This window comes from Tenrec ecaudatus, chromosome X (genome assembly GCF_050624435.1).
Source record: "Tenrec ecaudatus isolate mTenEca1 chromosome X, mTenEca1.hap1, whole genome shotgun sequence".
Lineage (NCBI taxonomy): Eukaryota > Metazoa > Chordata > Mammalia > Afrosoricida > Tenrecidae > Tenrec > Tenrec ecaudatus.
In genome coordinates this window covers 3,819,931-3,839,996 of record NC_134548.1, presented here as the reverse complement: position 1 = coordinate 3,839,996, position 20,066 = coordinate 3,819,931, and the positions used below count along the sequence as shown (strand labels likewise).

At 57.1% G+C, this 20,066-nt stretch overlaps 2 protein-coding genes across 2 annotated transcripts; both read right to left on the bottom strand.

Moving 5' to 3' along the window:
- Positions 1-1,894: 1,894 nt before the first annotated feature.
- Positions 1,895-3,364, bottom strand: LOC142434825 (melanoma antigen preferentially expressed in tumors-like). The gene has a single exon (XM_075539410.1). It carries the CDS (start codon positions 3,362-3,364, stop codon positions 1,895-1,897), a length of 1,470 nt encoding a protein of 489 aa, XP_075395525.1.
- A 10,258-nt stretch (positions 3,365-13,622) lies between these two features.
- LOC142434824 (melanoma antigen preferentially expressed in tumors-like) lies at positions 13,623-15,086 on the bottom strand. Its single transcript, XM_075539409.1, has one exon. The coding sequence runs from the start codon at positions 15,084-15,086 to the stop codon at positions 13,623-13,625; it is 1,464 nt and encodes a 487-aa protein (XP_075395524.1).
- Positions 15,087-20,066: the final 4,980 nt, after the last annotated feature.

The window sequence follows — 20,066 nt, the reverse complement described above, 5'->3', positions numbered from 1 at the left end:
AGGTGGAGGCGCGAGAGGCGAACAGCAACGGGGGCCCGTGCACCCCAGGCTTCCTCCGGAACAGGCAGAATTCCAGATGATTGCAGGGAGGCAGGAGCAATCCCAGTCGCCTTCCAGCACATCAGGAGCAACTAGTTGAGGCTCAGACGGTCCCAGGTTCCATCCATGCCCACCCGCTGGGCAGGGGCAAGAAGCAGGACCCCACAGAGGCACCACGACCCGGGCTTCTCTCCTGCTTGCGGTCAGTCCTTCTGTCTGCTGGGCTCTCTGTCCTGCTAGGTGTGGTGAGGTCCAGGGAGCTCAGCCGAGCCCTCTGGAAATCCCCTGGGCATTTATCTCAACAGGTGGAAGAGGGGACGAAGGGCTTGGCCCCCCCAGAATCCTGTGACAACTGAGAGCCACGTCACATCAGGAAACGATGGGGCTCAGCACACCTTCAAACCATATTCTTACAGAACAAGAGAAACAGGTCATTGGCCGCAGATTCTAATTTCACTCACGTCAACCTTGTAGGACAGACAAGACCTGCCCCCCCCTAACTGCAGGGCTTCCCAGGATCTAAACCTTCATGAGAGTCGACAGCCCCCCTTTCTCTGCTGGGGAACACTCCACCTTCGAGGCAGCAGCCTGACCCAGAAGTCATCCACCATCAGGGCTCCAAAATGTGCACCCTCACAGGGCGGCCAACCCCCTGGGAAGCCGGGCCCGTCCCAGGCGTCACGGAGAATGAGCAGTAGTGATGTGCGTAAGGGGGACATGACAGCGAGCCGCTGCAAAGACAGTGAGTGCAGAGAGACGGGGGACCAGCGGCCAACGCTTTGTCCCTGGTGATGCTGAGAAGAGCTGCCCCATGAAGCCCGACCCCTCAGACGGCACTCAGCCCACGCCCAACACAGAGACTCAGGTTCAAGCCCCATCTTCTGGTCTGGGTCTCAGTACAGAAACCGTGGACACAGCCCGCCCAGTGCCTCACAGGTGGCGCCCATCTGTGGTTGCTGACTCGCAATCTCTGGACTGAGACCATCAGCCTGTCCTCCTCCTGGAGCCCCCGTGGGGGTGGTCCATGGACTCTGCTCAGCTGTCCAGCACCACGTGGGACCAGGCGCTTCCAGAAAGGCCTCCCCAAAGGGCATCCCTGCAGCAGCTGGAAGAAGCACTGGGCAGCCGAGGTGCCCAGCACAGGAAGCCCGGCGGGTGGGCACGGTAAGCAAAGCCCAGCGTCGAGTGGGAAAGACAAGCGGGGTGTCCAGGTCCCCTTCAGATACAGACGTAGCACAGTCGCTGCCCAGGCCATGAGGGCTTCGTGTCCTAGTCTCACAGTGAGAAATAGAGACCACGCATGGACGTCTTTGCAAAGAGAATTTTATTCTTTCATAATTTACGAATCTTAGTTACAGAAATATTTAAAAAAACGTTTGCATTTGACGGCCTGTAGGTGAAGGGACTGGACACTGCAAACGCGGAGTTCCTGATTTAACAGCCGGTGCTCCTGGTCGCGGAAGGGCAGAGGGAGGAAGCAGAAAGGCAGGGCAGGAAGGCAGGACCGTGGGTTTCTGGCGGAGAAGGACGTGGGGAGGAGGTGTCCCAGCCACTGTCCTCGAGCCTTGGCATTCACGTTGCCCACTTCCTGCAGGTGCCCGGAGCAAGGGTCTCAGTTTGCAGGGATCGACTTTGCTCCTGGCTTGTGTTTCTTGACAGTGGCCAGCGTGGCCTCTACCGTCTGGCTTGTCTGCCTGTCCATCCCAGGCTGAATCAAGGCTGCATATCGGTTGACGTCAGTCAGGCTGCGTCTGTCAGATGTCCCCCCTCTGAGCAATCGCTCCAGCGACCTCCTGCAACAGCCTCCTCCTGAAGGTCAAGGTGGGATTGAGAGGCCCAAGCGGAGGGTCTGGCATTACTGGTTCAGGTGGACGTAGATCACATCACACCTTTTGTAACAAATCCTGCTGTCAAAGAAGACCCTTAGGGGCCTGTAGGGCTGCAGGATCGGCCTCAGCTCGGCGATCACTTCGTCCAGGGTGCCCTGGTGCAGCGCGAATCGCGGGGGCACATAGCAGTGCAGGGGCACGGGCAGCTGCAGAAAGGCAAACGTGCACCTTGGAAGAGTGAGAGCCAGCAGGTGCTGCAGGACAGCCATGGACACGAGGTTTCCACAGAGCATCAAGCTTCTGAGCCGGGAGCAGGTGCACAGAGCAGGCAGCAAGTCCGTGAGGTCAGCGTCGTGCAGGCCACAGTCAGCCAGGTCCAGGGACTCCAGGGTGGCCGAGACTCTCCTCAGCAGAGCAGGGAGGAATTTGTAGTGGCAGCCAGCCCTGCGGACACCACTCAAATCCAGGGACCGGAGGTGACTGGTGCAGGGAAGTGAAGACAGGTACGTCAGGTCAGGGTTCCCAAGAATGCAATGCCTGATGCAGAGGGTCTCCAGCGGGGCCTGCAGGAACCTGAGGAGCAGGTGCAGGTAGTCCCCGAGGAGGGTGACAGACTGCAGGGTGAGGTGCCGGAGGCGGCTCACACTGAGCAGCTGGGAGCTGAATTGGTGAAGGAGCCTGCGCACCTTGCTGTCTTCTCTCTTCCCGGAGGCCCCCGCGTGCAGGCTGCAGTTCGCGAGGAAGAGGGTGTGCAGCTGCGCCATCTGGGCCAGGAAAGGGGAAAAGACATTGAGTTCCTGCACGTCCCAAAACCCCTCCACCTTCAGCTCCTGCACAGATTCCGGCTGCACCATGGTCAGGATGCCCTCAAGAATGGGCAGATCCGGGGGGAGCCCCACGAAGGCCAGCTTCCTGCACCACAGCTGAGGCAGAGCCGTCCCCTGCTCGAGCCGGCCAATGAGGAAGGCGAGGACTTCGTCGGGGGCCTCCTGCTCCGCGAAGCAGCAGACATCTCTGACCAGCTTCACCGGGGCCAAGAGCACGTGCGGAGGCCCTGCCCCGGGTCTGTCCCCTCGGAGACTGCGGCCTCTGGACCGGGTGGACTCTGACGGCCCCGAGGGGGCCCCAGAGGCTCGGCGCTGGGTGACAGCCCACCCCTTCCAGTCGTTGAAGTCGTCGTTCAGATTCAGGTCCAGCACTTTCAAGTTGCATCTCCGGCGCTGAGCCTGCTGGGAGAGCAGGACGCCAAGCCCCTCCAGGGCAGCCTTTAAGACGTCAAGGGGGTTCCGATGAGCCTTCAACAGAGCCCCCAAGGGCAGCCGGGAGAAGGGCCAGGACGCAGTCATGGCCTTCACGATCTCTCTCTGTCCCTGGAGCACGGCGGCCTTGAACAAGGGAGGGAAGAGGTCGGAGGGCAGCCACTCCAGCGCCTCCAGGAGGGCGGCCTCGTCCTGCAGCACCCTCTGGACGCTGAGGTCCAGGAGGCTGGACGGCATCCTGCCGAATCTGCTCCCAAAGGGTCAGTGATCTGCGAACGGAAACGGGGGTCTGCTCAGACCTGTGGGGAGCCAAGCTGGTTGCCCCAGCGCTGCAAAATCTGCCCCACTCCCACCCCGGCTGCCCCTTCCCTCCGCAGAGGGCACCTTGGTGGCCACGCCAGTCCTCTTAGCCACTCACAGTGTTAGACACCAGCACGGATCTCCGGGGACGTAGAATCCAACCTGGAATCTTCTCCTGGCTCTAGTTGGTCCAGAGGCTGCAGAATCCAAGACGGGCAGGTCCCAGGGCGGGCAGTGCCCTCAGCAGCTGGGGAGGAGAATGAAGCAAAGGTCAGTAGGAAGTACGGACCTGCAGTGACCCGGGGCCTGCAGCAGTGACCACAAGCATGGGGACAATTCCGAGGGCGGCCAGGACTGGGCAGGGACGCCTTCCGTCACCGCAGGGTGGTTATGGGTTGGGCTCGAGTGGACGGCATCTGACTAAAAACCACAAGCGCAACCAAGAGACTGGCCCCCAGAGACTGGCTGAAGCCCCGTGACAGTTCCAGTTCTACTCGATCGATGGGATCCACTGATTGTGCACCTACTGCGCGTGATCTGACTCACATGCAGCTCAAGACGGCTCAGGAACGATAGGACTGACCGCCTGGAGTTGACCTGCGCTGGGGTGTTTTCCCAACAGATGATTTCTTCTTGATTCAGGACTCTTTCTTACACACGTGCGTGAAGCTGGATTTGTTTCTGGACTCAGTGGCGCTAACACAGTCAGGCCCACGGAAAATGGCCTCAAATTCAGATCTGTAGGCACAACGAGAGGGAGGCGGGTGCAGCCAGAAGGAGGCCATGATCGAGACACACACGGCGTGTTGGACAGAACTCGGGTCCTCCAGCCTGGACAGTCTGGGCACCAGGATCAGGGCATGATCCTGCCTGTGGCACCTCCAGCCCTGCCGCCGCAGGGCCCTGTCCTCCCTGGATTGTCTGGGAGAGGAAGGAAGCCTCTCTCAATGCACGCTGCCTGTGGGCAAGGTTATCCAGGGCTTTGCTTCCGGATCCCAAGGAATCGAATGAGGCTGGAAGGTGCAAGGACTCCGCTCGTGGTCTGGGCTTTTGCCTGTTGTCCGGCATCAGCCACACGGGAAACGCTCGGCTTTGTAGCAGAAACATCAAAGGGATGTCGGAGAAGCCCGTGATCAGCCGTCAAAAACCAAGACGCTAAAGAAAACGGCACGAATCCACGAGCGCCCCAAACCCAACCCCACACAAACCCAACACGCGTGTCAGGACCGTGTCAAAACCAGGGGTGATTCTTTCAACGCTGCTGGACGGGCTGTGGACGCCATTCCTGACACCCTGCAGGAGGCAGGCAGGGTCTCCTTCCCCAGAGAGGAAAGAATCGTGATCGAGGGGGATGTGGGAGACTGAGTCCCGCCGTCGGAAGGGACGGAGTTGAGGCAAATGGACGCAATGGGAAAGGAGGCGCTGAGCCGGACCTTTCCGTGGGCGACTGGAGGAGACAGATTGCAGTCCAGTGGTGCAGCCAGCTGCCCAGGAGGGACCTGAGCCGTCGGGCGTGAGGAGGAGGGGGGTCCATGCAGCGCGAGTGGGAGGGAAGAGAGGTGGGAAGGGCCGACACCCAGGGAGCTTCCTCCGACCTTGTCCTCAGAGCCACAGGCAGGTCCTTCAGGTGCAGGTGTGGTTAGGGTTCCTCCTTCCAGTGCAGCAGGGAAACCAGGAGCACCCTGTCCAGAGGGGACTCTGCGGAGCCTCAGGGACAAGCTCAGAACAAAGGAATGCTCTCTGCCTTATTTACCGGCCCGGGGCTGTCAGGGAACTCCCTTCAGTCCACCCTCCTCATTCCTCCCCTGGTTTCTGGCTCCTGTGTCCGTCCTTCCCAAGGCTCTGCCCCTCCCGCTTCCAGCACAGCCAGGGACACTCAGCGCCCGTCTTCCCTCCTCCTTCTAAGTTCACCTGGGGCGTCGGGTGTCAGAAAATGGGCGCGGGTCTCCCAGGATGGCATGGGGTTTGTTCCCTGGTTCAGGATGAAAACCAGGGTCCCGGGAGTTTAGGGGTTCGTGTTGGGGTTTCTACTCCCATGAGCAGCTGCAGGCTCAGAATCCCACAGCGAGTCGGCCCCCATCTGCACTGACTCCGGGCCACTGAGTGCTGGATTGAGCCAGGAAGAAAGTGGGGTTTCCAGAGACCCCGTGGGGTGGGGGGATCCCCGTGCAAAGCCGCACCAGGCAAACACCCTGGGTGTTTTTAAGGAGCTGAGAAGACCTCCGCCTGCAGACACTCAGGGGCAGGTCCCGCCTGAGTTGCAGAAGTAAAACCCTAACGACCTAAGTTTGAAAGATGTTGCTATTGGCAGGAGCCGTCCTGTCCTTTCAGACTCAGAGGCCTCCGCCCAGCAGATGGAAGCTCTGCCAGTCCTGTGCCATCCTCACCCGTCACCGTGGGGCACAGGCTGGCAGAGAAGCGGTGGATGCAGGACGCAGGGCCATCAGCAGGCGATGGAAGGAAAGCACAGGACCCTTGTCCAAAGGGCAGCAGACTCCCACCCACCTCAGGAGGCAGCACTGGGAACCGGACGAGGCCTTCCGTCTGTCCGGGGACGGCCCTGCTACCTTCGCAATATCCGTGGATCCGACCCCCTTGCAGGAGCCCCAGGTCTCCCCATCCACTCACCCCGGGTCTGGGAGCCGCGTCTCGGAGCCGGGCAGGAATTGCAGGTCCTCAGAAGGGCCCTTCTCCAGGGAGCTCTCTTCCCTGCAATCTGTGTCCCCTTCCCACAGCTGCTTTTATCCCTGAAGATCCCTGGAGCCGGAGTTCTGCAGCCACGCCCCAGATAAACTCCACTCCCAAGGATCTCACCTCGGCTGTGACTCCTACCTGATCTCCACCCTGACTTCTCTGCATCGAATTAAAAGCCCGTTTTTGCAAGACCAGTGTTTCCTACGTTGGTGAGGGTTTGAGGGGTTCACGAGGATCAGACCACGTTTGCTGCCGTGAAGGAGGTTGGAGGTGCGGCGTGAAGGACACATGTGGGGGGACCAGCCTCCCTGAAGACGGCCCTAGATCGCTTGAGCCATTGTCTGGACTCGCGTTTAATTTATGTCATCGGTTTGGGGCGCGGTCTTGTTCGATTGATGGAAGGCTGAATGTGGGGCTCTCGTGGATTCATGGCATTTCTTTAATTTCACGGCCACGGCTGCACGGTGACAGCTGATCACCACCTCCTTCGCCTTTGCCAGCGCCCTCTGCCCGGCAAGCGCCAGGACCTGGGCGGGTTCTCGGTGCTCCCGCTGATCAATCTGCTTCAGACCTGACTCCCGACCTGGGAACGGAGCGAGGAGTTCTGCTGAGAATCTGGGAGAGGCAAGGGGTCCTAGTCCTCCCTAATCAGGTTGGTCCAGAACCAGATCTTTCAACAAGACCCTATTTTCCGATTGCTCTTTCCTGCCGCTCGGTTCCCGACTCGTGCTTGCTGATGCCCAGTTGTTACCTGTGCCTCACGGCTGCCTGGCTGGTCCCTTTCAGCAGGAAGTCGGTGCTAGAATTGCTCAGCGTCGTCAGTGGGGGGTGATGAGCGAGTCGGAATCCTCCCTGTGTTGACAGGACGCTGTGGAGCCCCCCCTGCTCGTATCCCGTCACACAGAGGACGGTGGTCGGTCCCAGAGAGATGTCGAAATCCCCATTTCAGCAAAGCGCCATCCTCCCTGTCGAACGTGTCACTCCCGCCGAGGGGACGGCAACCCCAAGGGCAGACGTTTCCCGACGGAATCCACCGAGACCCAATCGGCTGCATTTGGGGGACGGGTTTTCCAGCACAAGAGAGACCCCCATCCCTCGTACCCGTTAAGGACGAGCCGGGACAATGCAAAACCACAGACGCGTGATCCGCAGGAGGGATCCCACTAGCGGGGATCGGGTCGGGGTCACGCAGGTGGATCCACAATCGGGATCCTGCTTCACGTATTCCTGCAGGACAGCAAATGCCCCCCAAATCCATGAGGGATGGCAGCTCCTTCATCACCGCGGGAGCAGCGGAAGATTTGTCCTTGGGAACCAGGCGGTCTTGGTGAGGTGTGAGGGCTGCACCCTCCGTTCTTGTCCCTCACGGGCACCCCCAGGCTCGGCCCTGGGAGACTGCCCCTCCCGGGACCGTCGGAGAGGGATGCAGGTCACCCACCTCCCGGTGCTCGCCGCCCGAGGGCAAGGTTTCCTCCTTCCTTGTTACAGGATCGCAAGGAACCGAATGAAGGACTGTTCTCGGCACGCTCCCCAAAATGCAACGCTATTGCAGAATTTCCAGGCAGGTTTACCGAGGCAGCATGCACATTCCACGGCCCCTCAGCTCGGTCGCTGTTGAAGACAGTTGCATGTGCACCATCACCGTCCATTCTCCTGCTCCTGGGATGCATTTCTCTTTGCTCCCCAATTCCCTCTCCCTTCCCCGCTCCCCGTCACCGACAAAGCACCGCATCAGTTACGGTCGGCGTGCATCGGTTGCTTCTGTGCTGTGTGCATCTGAACGCCGAACGGCACCGTTAAACACCAAGCAGGAAGGGAAGGTGCCCCCGGGCGGGTGCTCGCGATGCACACGCGGATACGTCTCCCTGCTCCGTGTCGGGTGCTGGAATTGGCATCCGCGGGTGACGCAGCCCGGTGGGCTTCTTCCATGTCAACCGGGTCGATACCTTGCATATCTGGCTGCGTGTCGGAATCCAAGCCTTTAGACGCCACGCTACTCGAGCTGACAGCGGGGTCCCATGTGCCTTCTTCACCCCAATTTGTGTAGCGCCCATGACTGTCAGCGGTCCTATGAAGTCCCCGACTGAGCCGGGACGTGTTATAAGAACCAACTGTTGCTGGACGGGGGCTGCAGTGAAGTGGGAGCCCGGGGTCCGTCTGCTTGTCCACTGATTATGAAGCGCCCTGGTTTATTCGAATGATTATCGTTTTGTGGGAAATCACAGAAACAAAAGGCCCAACCACCTAAGCAAACACCGGGGACTGAGGACAATGGTGGGGCCGCACGGTGGGAGTTAGTCAGGCCTGAAGCCCCTGCAGCCGGGAGAACCGGGAAGGGAGGGTCGCAAAGCCACAGGCGCCTGCAGAGCCCCAGAGAGACGCCCACGGGGAGGGGCAGCTCCTGGGTCCCCCCAGGACCGGGGGGGAGAGTCAAAGGTCAGCACACAGACCTGGAACAGGTGCGTTTCTTGCTTCTTCCTCAATCATTCGTCTTCTGTTTTGGGGGGTCTCCTTTATTGTCGGTCTGCCCCCCGATAGAAGACAGGACCGGGAAGCAAGCTTGAGGAGAAAGCTCCCGGAACGACGGCCCCGCGGGGACTCGGGGGGAGAAGGAGGCCGGGGAAGGGAGCCGAGAGCAAACAACGCCAGAGACCGGGACTCAACAAGGGAATTCAGACCAACAGGTGGATGTGGACGTCCTGGGGTGTCGGAAGCATCGCAGTCGAGAGGAATGCGCAAGAGGCAGAGGCAGGGCGAGTTTGAGGTCGGGAAGGAGGCAGGTAAAGGAAACAGAGCAATGGCGTAGGAAGCAAGGCTGTGGGTAGAGGTGTCAGCATTGGTTTGCACACAGATATAAATATTTTGATTCATAAAAACAGCTTTATTGGCAGCACACTGAGGCAGTGAATGCCCTTCTGGCGGCTGCTCAAGCCCTCCCTCAATAGAAGACGGCTTGGTTCTAACCGCCTGGCATTCCGTGAGGCTCAGCTCCCTGCAGGATTCCCGAAGTCAACCCGGGAGCTCGAGCAAATGTGTGGACGCGAGTGGACGGTGCCTGGCTATCAGAGATCACAGCGTCTGCGGACGCTGAGACATGACGTTAAACGAGCAGCATCCGGCAGAGAGGCAACGGGAACACGCGGAAGAAACAGACCCGCCTGTGCGACCGGGAGGTGTCCACAAAGACAACGACGTGGTGGAGAACGAGGGGTGTTGGAGCAGAGACCCCAAAACGCATCTGTGAACGATGGGACGTCTCCGCACAAAGGGTCACAGGTAGGCGTGAGTCAGCCGGGCGCGGCCCAGCTCCTGGGAAACGCAGACCTTCCTCTGGCTCCGCGAGGCTCCTGCAAACCCCACTGTCGTGGCCCCAGTCCTGGCTTTCAGTGCGGGCTACAGCGCAGCAGGTGCGCAGGTGCAGATCAGAGCCAAGCACACACGGGATCCAGGAACAGGAAGGCGGTAGCGATGCCATAAGGGTGAGGGGGAGTGGGGGGCAGTGGGAGGAAGGGGAGCCGGTTCCAGTGACAGACACGTAACCACACACACACCCCTCACGGGGCATGAACAGCAGATCCGTGGGAGAAGGGAGATGGTGGTCAGTCTAAGAGGTGGAAATAATTTATCATTTATCAAGGGCTCATGAGGGAGGAGCAGGGAGGGAGGGGAAAAATGAGGACCTGATGGCAGGGGCTTAAGTGGAGAGCAAATGCTTTGAGAACGATGAGGGCAATGAGTGTACAAATGTGCTTTGCACAATTGATGCATGAATGGATTGTGATAAGAGTTTTATGAGCCCCTAATTAAATGCTTAAAAAATAAAATAAAGCACCCATCCTTTGCAAGAACATTCAAGAAGACGCGTAGAGACAGGAAACTGATCGGCACAGCAAAGGCCACGCACGGAAAAGCAGGGGCCAATATCACACTCCGTGGGGCAAAAGCTGAAAACATTCCCCCCGACCAAGGATGCCCCTTATCACCGCTCTCCTTCACCCCTTTGCTGGACCTTGTAGCCAAACCGCAAGACAGCAAGAAATCAAGGGAGTTCAATTGCACGAGGAAGAACCGGAGCATCTCCCCTGTAGGCAGATGACATGATTTTCCACAGAGAACACCCCAAGGTCGCCGCCACAGTTGGAATGTCGGAAACCATCGAGGGACGGAGTTCAGATTCACAAACCGGAATCAATCAGACGCTGAGACGCCAGCGACGAGAGATCGGACACGCACATCAAGAAAACAATAAATTTGCCGAAAGCCGAAACACCTAGGAAGAAGCGTAAACAAAGAAACCAATGACAAAGACAACAGCAGAAGATGAATAGTTAAAAACTCAAAGGAGACCTTCTCAAACTGAAGACAGTCCTGTGTTCACTGATAGGAACACTCGGTGTTGTGAAAATATCATTGCAACATAAAGCAATCTTCCCACTCGGTGCAGCGCAGCCGAAGCCCAGCAGCTTGGAATGATCGACCTACGACCCCTGACCCGGGAGCGAGAACAGCAGACACGTGGTTGGAGAGAGACAGCAGACGGTGTGAGACAGGAAACGGACAAGCATTTGTGGCTCATCAACGGCCATGAGGCTGGAGGATGGGGGAGGAAGGGAGAAAAGAGGAGCCGATGCCAAGGGGTCATGTGGAAAGGAAGCTTTGAAAACGATGGTGGCAACATAGTTACAATTATGCGTGATACAAGTGATGCATGGATTTTTATAAGAACTGTAAGAACCCCCCCTACCTATGTATCTATCTATGTATCTATCTATCTATCTATCTATCCATGTACCTATCTATCTATCTATGTATCAATCTATGTATCAATCTATCTATGTATCTATCCATGTATCTATCTATCTATCTATCTATCTATCTATCTATGTATCTATCTATGTATCTATCTATGTATCTATCTATCTATCTATCTATCTATCTATCTATCTATCTATCTATCTATGTATCTATCTATGTATCTATCTATCTATCTATCTATCTATCTATCTATCTATCTATCTATGTATCTATCTATGTATCAATCTATGTATCAATCTATGTATCTATCTATGTATCTATCTATGTATCAATCTATGTATCTATCTATGTATCAATCTATCTATGTATCAATCTATGTATCTATCTATGTATCTATCTATGTATCTATCTATCTATGCATCTATCTATCTATCTATGTATCTATGTATGTATGTATGTATGTGTGTATCTATCTATGTATCTATCTATCAATGTATCTATCTATTTATCTATGTATCTATCGATGTATCTATCGATCTATCTATCTATCTATCTATATATCTATCTATGTATCTATTCATGTAACTATGTATCTATTCATGTAACTATCTATCTATCTATCTATCTATCCATGTATCTATCTATCCATGTATCTATCTATCTATGTATCTATCTATCTATCTATGTATCCATCTATGTATCTATCTATCTATCTATCTATCTATCTATCTATGTATCTTTGTATGTATCTATCTACATAAGTATGTATCTACATATCTATTTACATGTCTATCTATGTACATTATCTATCCATCCATCTTTCTATCTATCTAATCAATGATGACATATCACCTGAAACTCACAAATGCAGCCCAATTCAAAAACAACTGGGAACCTCCATGTCAGAGAAGGTGTGGAGAGGCCGGAGGACTTTGAACACACACAGTAGGACCGCGGCGGCGGTGGGAAATTAAATAAATAAATAAAAGCAGCACACACAGTCACTGTGGAAAACGGTGTGGAAAGTGATTCCTAAAACATCTGGCAATGGAAATACCGCAGGACCCAGACACGCCAATCCCGGGCACGTGCCCCGCAGCCATGAGACGGGCGCTCTCCCAGGCTCCTCGCCCCACACGCTTCAAAACAGCACGACGCGCGGACCTACCCCCCGTGTGCAGACAAGTCCTCCCCTCTGGCTCGAGAGGTCGCATCACGACGGAGAGAGCACCGTTCTAAACGTCTAGGATTTTGTGTTCCTGGGCTCTGCAATCAGTGTTCAGGGGACTCAGCGATGCCCTGAACTAAGCAGATCTGCTGCACAAGGCCTCTTGGGGCTCCTGGGGAGCAAGACTCGGGGGTGCCTGGTGCCAGCCATGGACCTGCGCACGGCATCGCGTGCTTGAGAAAGTCGGACGCTGGAAGAGGAGGACCGCAGAGGGTCCCTGCGTCACAATTACGGTCCCAGAGAGGGGTACTGTCAGTGCCAAGCTCTGCTAAGGGGCCAGCCCGGGGGTGCAGGAGGACGTAAGGTCAGAGCTACGGACGTCTTGTCAGCAGAGCCCGGTCCCTGGACAATGGCATCCTGTTTGGAAAGTGGAGGAGGGGGCGACACACAGCCAGGACCTGTGGGGGATGGATTGGCACAGCGGCTGCGCCAACGGGCATGGGAGCCAGCGATCGTGATGGCATGCCTGCAGAAACCAAACCAGGAAGCATATGTCTCTCTCTGTGTGTCTCTCTGTCTCTCCCTCTGTCTCTCTCTCCTAGGTCGATATTGCAGCGGCTCACAGGTCCACGCAGCCGCCCAGAGGGCCGAGTCCAGTGCACCTTCGTGGCACAGTTATTGTCCACGTCGCTCTGGACTCTGATCCAGGGTGAAGGAATCAGGCAGGTGGGATGTGCGGGAGCCTGCCGCTGGGCAAAGCAAGCAGAGTTGGCCCCCGGGCGGCAGACACGGAGAGCGGGGAGGCAACAGCAAGAAGGTGACACGTCAAGGTTTAACAGCAGCCGAGCAAAGCAGGTTTCCACGGAGAAGCAACACACCGCTGGATCCACCAGGATCCGGGATGCACGGCTCGGCGCGGAGCAGCTAATGCAGGGGGAGAGAGGAAGAGGCCGGTGCAGAAGAACCATTTATCTTGCTCAACCTCCAATCCAGCTGGTACCCGAGTGACAGGCTGGGCTCCGCCCCACGGTCGCTGTGCGGGGCGGTGAAGCGGATCCCTGGGTGGGATCGGACTCTACGCCAATTCCGACAACAGACGCGGGTAATCCTCGGGTTTGCAGTCCTGCTGTGGGAGAAATAAGCGCCAAGACTAGATGGCGTTGACAACTGGCGTTTATTGGCTCACATTGCAAGTGGAAGGTACAGAAATTTGGGCAAGATTACAGGCCGTAGGTTTCTCTCTCGGAAGGAGGTGGGAGAAGGTCCTGGGGTCACTCTGCAGCCCCGGGGGCGCCTGCAGTCCTAGCAGGTGTCCGTGGGTCTTGGCATGCACGTGGGTCTTGGTGTGCAGGGACACCCTCTGCTCCTGGGTGTTGTTTCCTGCTGGTTCGTCTGCGTGTCCATCCCTTGCAGAAGAGGGACGTGGGCAATCAAGGGCTGACCTCAGCCAGGCTGCTCTTTTCCGATGCATCCTCCGACCAGGACCTCCAGCCTCCTCCTGAAACAGCAGGCATGGCCGCATCCTCGCGAAGGGGACCTGAGCAGGGAGAGCAGACGCCAACGGGGAGGACCGTGGCCTCAGTTGTCCAGGAGGATGCAGATGGCATTACAAGGGGTGAAAGAATTGCTATCAATAAACCGAATCGCTTTGAGCCGGTAGGGTTGAAGAATCTGCCTCAGGTCCTCCATAACCTCTTCCAGGAATTCCCGGTCCAGCGTCTGACGGTGACTCACAAAGCAATCGAGCGGGACGGGCAGGTGCACGAAGGAAAGCCTGCAGCCTGCGATGCAGTGAGGCAGCAGATGTTCCAGAACACCCATGGAGAGCGGGTTTCCACAGAGCATCAAGCGGCTCAGCCGAGAGCAGGCGTACAGAGCAGGCAGCACGGGGAAGAGCGAGGCGTCCGTTAAGCCATAGTTAGCCAGGTCCAGGGACTCCAGGGTGGCCGAGACGCGATGGAGCAGAGCAGGGAGGAACCCGTAGCAGAAGCCCGACTTCTGCTCGCCACTCAGAACTAGGGACCTCAGGTGCCTGGTGCAGGGATAGGAGGCCAGGTTTGCCAAGTCGTAGCAATGGATCCTGCAGCGTCTCAGGCAGAGGGTCTCCAAGGGGGTCTGCACGCAGGTGAGGAGGCAGTGCAGCTGGGTCTTCAGGAAGGAGACAGAGTCCAAGGTGAGGTGCTGGAGTTCCGTCAGACTGTGAAACGGGGAGCTGAGTTGCGGAAAGAGCTCCTGCACCCGGCGCCTGCATTTTTTCCGGGAGGTTAGGCAGTTCAGGAGGCACTTAGACAGAAGGAGCGTGTGCAGGTGGACCATGCGCGCCAGGTAAGGAGATAACACGGTGAGGTCTTGCAGGCCCCAAAAGCCCTGGATTTTCAACTCCTGGACGGCGTCCAGCTGCAGCACGCTCAGGATCTCCCCAAGAATGGCAAGCGGGGGGACATCACCCATGAACAAGAGCTTCCTGCAGCGCAGGTGAGGCAGGGGCTTCCTCTGCTTGACCCTGTCAGTGAGGAACGTGAGGAATTCATCCGGGACTTTTTCCTGAAAGCACAGATCTGTGAGCACCCACAGCGGATGTGGCTGCACCCCTGTGAGCCCGACCCTGTTTGGGGCCCGAGCCGGGGGCTGGGTGGCCTCTCGCTCCTCGACTGTGGGCACGAGGTCACTGCACCCGGTTCCGGTCCGTCCTTTCCAGAAGAGCGTGTCGACGTTTAGCCGGAGGTCCAGCACTTTCAGATCGCATCTCCTGCGCGGGGCGCCCTGGGAAAGCAGGGCAGCAAGACCATCAAGTGCGGCCTTCAGGATTTCATGGGGAGACTGACCACCCTTCAGCAGAGCCCCCAGAGGGAGCTGGGGGAAGGGCCACTCCGCAACCATGGCCTTTATGGTCCCTCTGTGTCTCCCGGCAACGGCCGCCCTGAACACGGGGAGGAAGAGTTCCGAGGGCAGCCACTCCAGGGCCTCGGCGGCCAAGCCCTCGCTCTGCAGCGCGCTCTGGATGGCCAGGTCCAGGAGGCTGGGGGGGCTCCTGCTGCCCATGCTGATCCCGGTGCTTCAGAGCGGGGCCTGGCCTGCAAATGGACACAGGGGGCTGCTCAGAACTCTGCAAGAGACCTGGGTCCCGCGCTCACGCACGGGGCTCCTCAGAGGGAGGGTGGCAAGACTGCAGCTCAGGAGCGTTGAGGGCAGAGCCGGGGTGAAGCAGGGCGCCCGGTACCACCCTCCTGTGTTAATGTTTGGCCCCCGCCCTGTAAACGCTTCAGCCATGTGTGTGCACCGCGACTCGGTCCAACTGAGTCAGGACACCCAGCGTGCTTCCCCCACCCGGTCGGGAAGGAGGTGAGAGAGGCGAGGAGGTCGGCACGGTTCTGGGTTTGCCGACAGAACAGAGGAAGCAGGACGGCCCCAAGCGCGCGGGAGGTCGGCGTGGCTGCATGCATGCCCCGCTGCTGCACCGGCCGCTTCTCAGACATGCACACCTGGTGCGAGCTGCACGGGACGCCAAGGGCCGCACGCTTCCTGCGACCCGAGCAGCCGTGCGCCTAGCAACGCCCGTCCCGTCCCCGCTCAAGAGCCAGGTGTGGTCCGTCAGCGCCGAGCCTGGGTTCCGACCCAATAAAACCTCTTAAATGCACTCGGCCTCTGCTCGGCTTGTGCATTTAAAGCCTGCTTTCAACGGAACACAACACCTTCCTGCTGTGGGTTCCGGGGTCCCAAACGGTTACCTCTGCAAACCCCATGGAGCTGACCCCCTGGGACAGCCCGGTGTGTCTTCCCGTCCACTTACTGTGGGTCTAGGAACCGGGTCCAGGACTGGGCAGCAAGCGCAGGTCCACGGAAGCACTTGGCTCCAGCTCGCCGCTCTTGGCTGGAGTCAATCTCCTCCTCCCTGTGCTGATATATCCCTTGGGAGCCCACAGGTTCCGCCGGGAATTCCCCTGCCTCGGAGCTCATCAGGGCGAGCTAGGGTGGACACGTGGCATCCCAGCCTCAACCCCCTGATCCCTGAGGATCACGCACAGGTGCCGACACCTGCCATGGACATAAAACGGAGCCCTGGTCCACTGCAGCGCAGGGGACGCCCGCTCCCGGAGGCCCCGCTGGACAGAGACCTGCCCCCTGGACGTCAGCAGGGACTGAGGTCATCCCACAGCCGGTCCCGCTTGCCATCCTTGGTGTCGGCTCATCACTTCTGCTCCAGAGGTCGCCTTGACCTTCAGGTGGATTCCCTTACGGTTGCTCTCGGGCTCGCGTGCACGTGTCTCCTGTTCGTCACTGATGGCCTGTGTCACGGGCCCAGCTTTGCTTCGGGCGCCGGATAAGGGGGTGCTCCGGCATCTCCGCGGAGCTCGAGCGTAGACTTTGTGGCTTCCCTTGGGAGGAGGCTGCGGGTGGAGGGGACACCGGAAACATTTGCAGAGAACGAAGCCCCACCTGGTTCCTTGTGATCCGAGGGAAAGTGAATCCGAACTGGATTCCGTCCGTCCTTCTGCAGGGCCTGGGGGGGCTGCTCTCTTGGGGGCTCACCTGGGAGTGGCCCCGATGGAGGGAATGGGGGTGGCAGATTGTTGAAATGGAAGAGCCAATGCAGCCTGTCACAAAAATTCACAACTTGCTCCTGTGTCCTGGAGGGATTTTTGCAAACAAAATGCCCGTGTTTGCACATCCTCCTGTAAATGAAGCCAGGATGGTCCCGTTTAAAACGTGCTTAAGAGTCACGCTCGGGTCCCGAAAGACCTTCCTAAGACTCCCCATTCCAAGTCTGCTGCCCCCCCTCTTGGTTAATGAGCTCCCAAACGGACATCCTTCCATAACCACCAGCCGACTTGGAGTCTGGATCCCGGCGAGCTGCTGCCGATGCTGGGCCGTTGCGCCCAGGACAGGGGTCGCGTGCCCAAATCCGCGCGTGCAACATGCAACAGAGAACGCGCTCCCTGCACGCGAGCAGCAGGCCTGCAGGGCCCATGCGACACAGGTGCATTTTGCCGGAAGTGAGCTCAACAGATGCCAGGATTTGCCAAACAGAATCGATCCACTCTGAGTCCGCGTGAGTGGAAAGGGCCGTGTGGGGCCCGGCTGTAAGGGACGTCTGTCTTTCTTCCTGTGCCGATTCTGGGGCACGTTCCTTGTCCCCATTCAGCAACCTGATCCTGGCATCCCAGCTCCTGCTCCCTCCAGGGGTGAGTCAAGTGCAAACGGTTTCCTGAGGCTGAGGGTGCTCAGGTGTGTCACGCGCCCCAATTAAGGAGCAAACACGTTCCCACTGAGCAGGTGCAGCTGACATCCGCCGCCACCTGTTGCACAAAGCCTGGCTGCGCCGTTTGGGGAAGTTGGGGCTGCACCCGTGTTCGGGAAACAGCGGCCCCAGGGGAAGGGCAGAGGACAAAGGAGGCCCGCGACCCAGTGGGTTGGTCCGGCGGCTGCAGCAATGGCCTCACACCGACACACACCTGTGCAGGTGTCCCGCTGTGCAGAGGGGCCGCGTGTCGGCGCTGACTCGTCGGCACCCGGTGAGGTTACACGGCCCTTCGCGCCCCTGTCGGGGTCAGAGGGCATTCCTGGGAGGCGTGCTCCACGTGTTCCCGCTGCACGTAGGCTTTGGGAATCCACTGTCTCCCAGAGCCTTCGACACACCAGGTGAGAGGCCTTTCCATCCTGTGGATTTGGGTCGGTTATTGACGTCCTGCATCGCGCCGGCTGGTGTGTCAGGAGCGTGTGCTGGCGTGGACTCGGCCGACGCCTGCCTAGGGTTTAGGACTGAGAGCTCGTGTCCAACAGGAGGGTTAGGGCGTCAGTTGTCCTCATACACGGTGGTTGCACGGCTCTCTCTCTAAGTGCCGGGAGCAGACATTGCCCAACAGGGCGGTCAGCCTGCAGGGTCGCCCTCGGCTCCGCCGGCCGCAGCACAAGCATCCTCCTCGGCCAGCTGGCTCGTCAGCAACTAAGCCCACGTGGAAGAAGCGCATCAGCCTGTGCGACCACGAGGTGCCGAAGGGACCAGGGATCAGGCATCAAAGGACCAGAAATCATATCATTGTGAATGAGGGGGGTGTGGAGTGGAGATCCTCCCCCCAACTACCATGATCCGAATCCTACCTTGCAGGCCTGGATAGGACAGAGGCTGTACACTGGTACATATGAGGGCTGGAGGTACAGGGAATCCAGGATGGATGATACCTTCAGGACAAAGGGTGTGAGGGACGATGCTGGGAGAGTGGAGGGTGAGTGGGTTGGAAAGGGGGAACTGATTACAAGGATCCACATGTGACCTCTTCCCTGGGAGAGGGACAGCAGAGAAGGGGGGAAGGGAGACTCCGGATAGGGCAAGATATGACAAAATAACGAGGTATAAATTACCAAGGGCACATGAGGGAGGGAGGAGGGGAAAAAAAGAGGACCTGATGCAAGGGGCTTAAGTGGAGAGCAAATGCCTTGAGAATGATTGGGGCAGGGAATGTATGGATGAGCTTTATACAATTGATGTATGTGTATGTATGGATGGTGATAAGAATTGTATGAGTCCCTAATAAAATGTAAAAGAAGAAAAAAGAGGAAAAATAAATAAAATTCACATATCATACACTTCCATACCCAAGTCATTATTAAACATTACTTTAATTTATTATTATTATTAATTTGTTTGACTTATTAATTCATTAGCCATCCGTTCTAATGCTCCCTGTCCCCGCCCACATTCATTGTTGGCTCCAAATTCCGGTCACCCTCCCAGCTCCATCGTCTCCCCAGATCAGTGATAAACCACGGCATCAGTTCTTGTTTCGATGCATCCACTTCCGAGCGTCACAAACGGGGAAACCCCAGAGAAACAATAAAAATCAAAACCGCCAAGAAAAAAATAATGTGAAGATAAAAACATAACAGTGAAGATTAAGAAAGAAAACACCACCAGTGATATCTTAAAAGCCAGACGGGTAATTTCCGTCGTGGAACAAGGGAGAGACAGTTGAGCCTGCAGCCAATTCAGGTTGGGTTGAAGGGGGAGTCAACTGACCACGTGTCACCTCACACCGTGGATCAGATGCAGGTTGACAATGATCTCTGTCGGAGAGTAATGCTGCTTGTGAGGGGACCTGCCCGGGCTGCATCATCCATCATCCATCATCCATCATCATCCATCATCCATCATCCATCATCCATCATCCATCATCATCCATCATCCATCATCCATCATCCATCATCCATCATCCATCATCATCCATCATCCATCATCCATCATCCATCATCCATCATCCATCATCCATCATCATCCATCATCCATCATCCATCATCCATCATCCATCATCATCCATCATCCATCATCCATCATCCATCATCCATCATCCATCATCCATCATCCATCATCCATCATCCATCATCCATCATCCATCATCCATCCATCATCCATCCATCATCCATCCATCATCCATCATCCATCCATCATCCATCATCCATCCATCATCCATCATCCATCATCCATCATCATCATCCATCATCATCCATCCATCATCATCCATCATCCATCATCCATCCATCATCCATCATCCATCATCCATCATCCATCATCCATCATCATCATCCATCATCATCCATCCATCACCATCCATCATCCATCATTGTGTCAGGCACATTTGCACATTTATTGCCATCTTCATTCTCAAAACATTTTCTTTCTACCGGAGCCCTTGGTGACACCTCCTCCTCCACTTCCTGCACCCCAATATCCAAATCTATGAACCCCTCTTCAGCCTTCTGTGGCCAGTGTCCAATTTCCACTTGCATCTGGGGCGACTGACCGCACCATGGCTGGGGTCAGGTTCATCTTGGTCCTCGACGTTACACCTCTGCTTTTCTACACTCTGATCAAGCGGGGGGCACCCGATGCGCCGCGCCCTTCCACCTCTTGGCCGCTGCGTCGGGCAGCATTGATTGTGGAGCCGAGCAGGACAGCATCCTAGGAAGCGCCCACCTTTCCCCTGGTACCACGGCGTCCCCTGAAGCCTGCAATGTGGGGTCCTCATC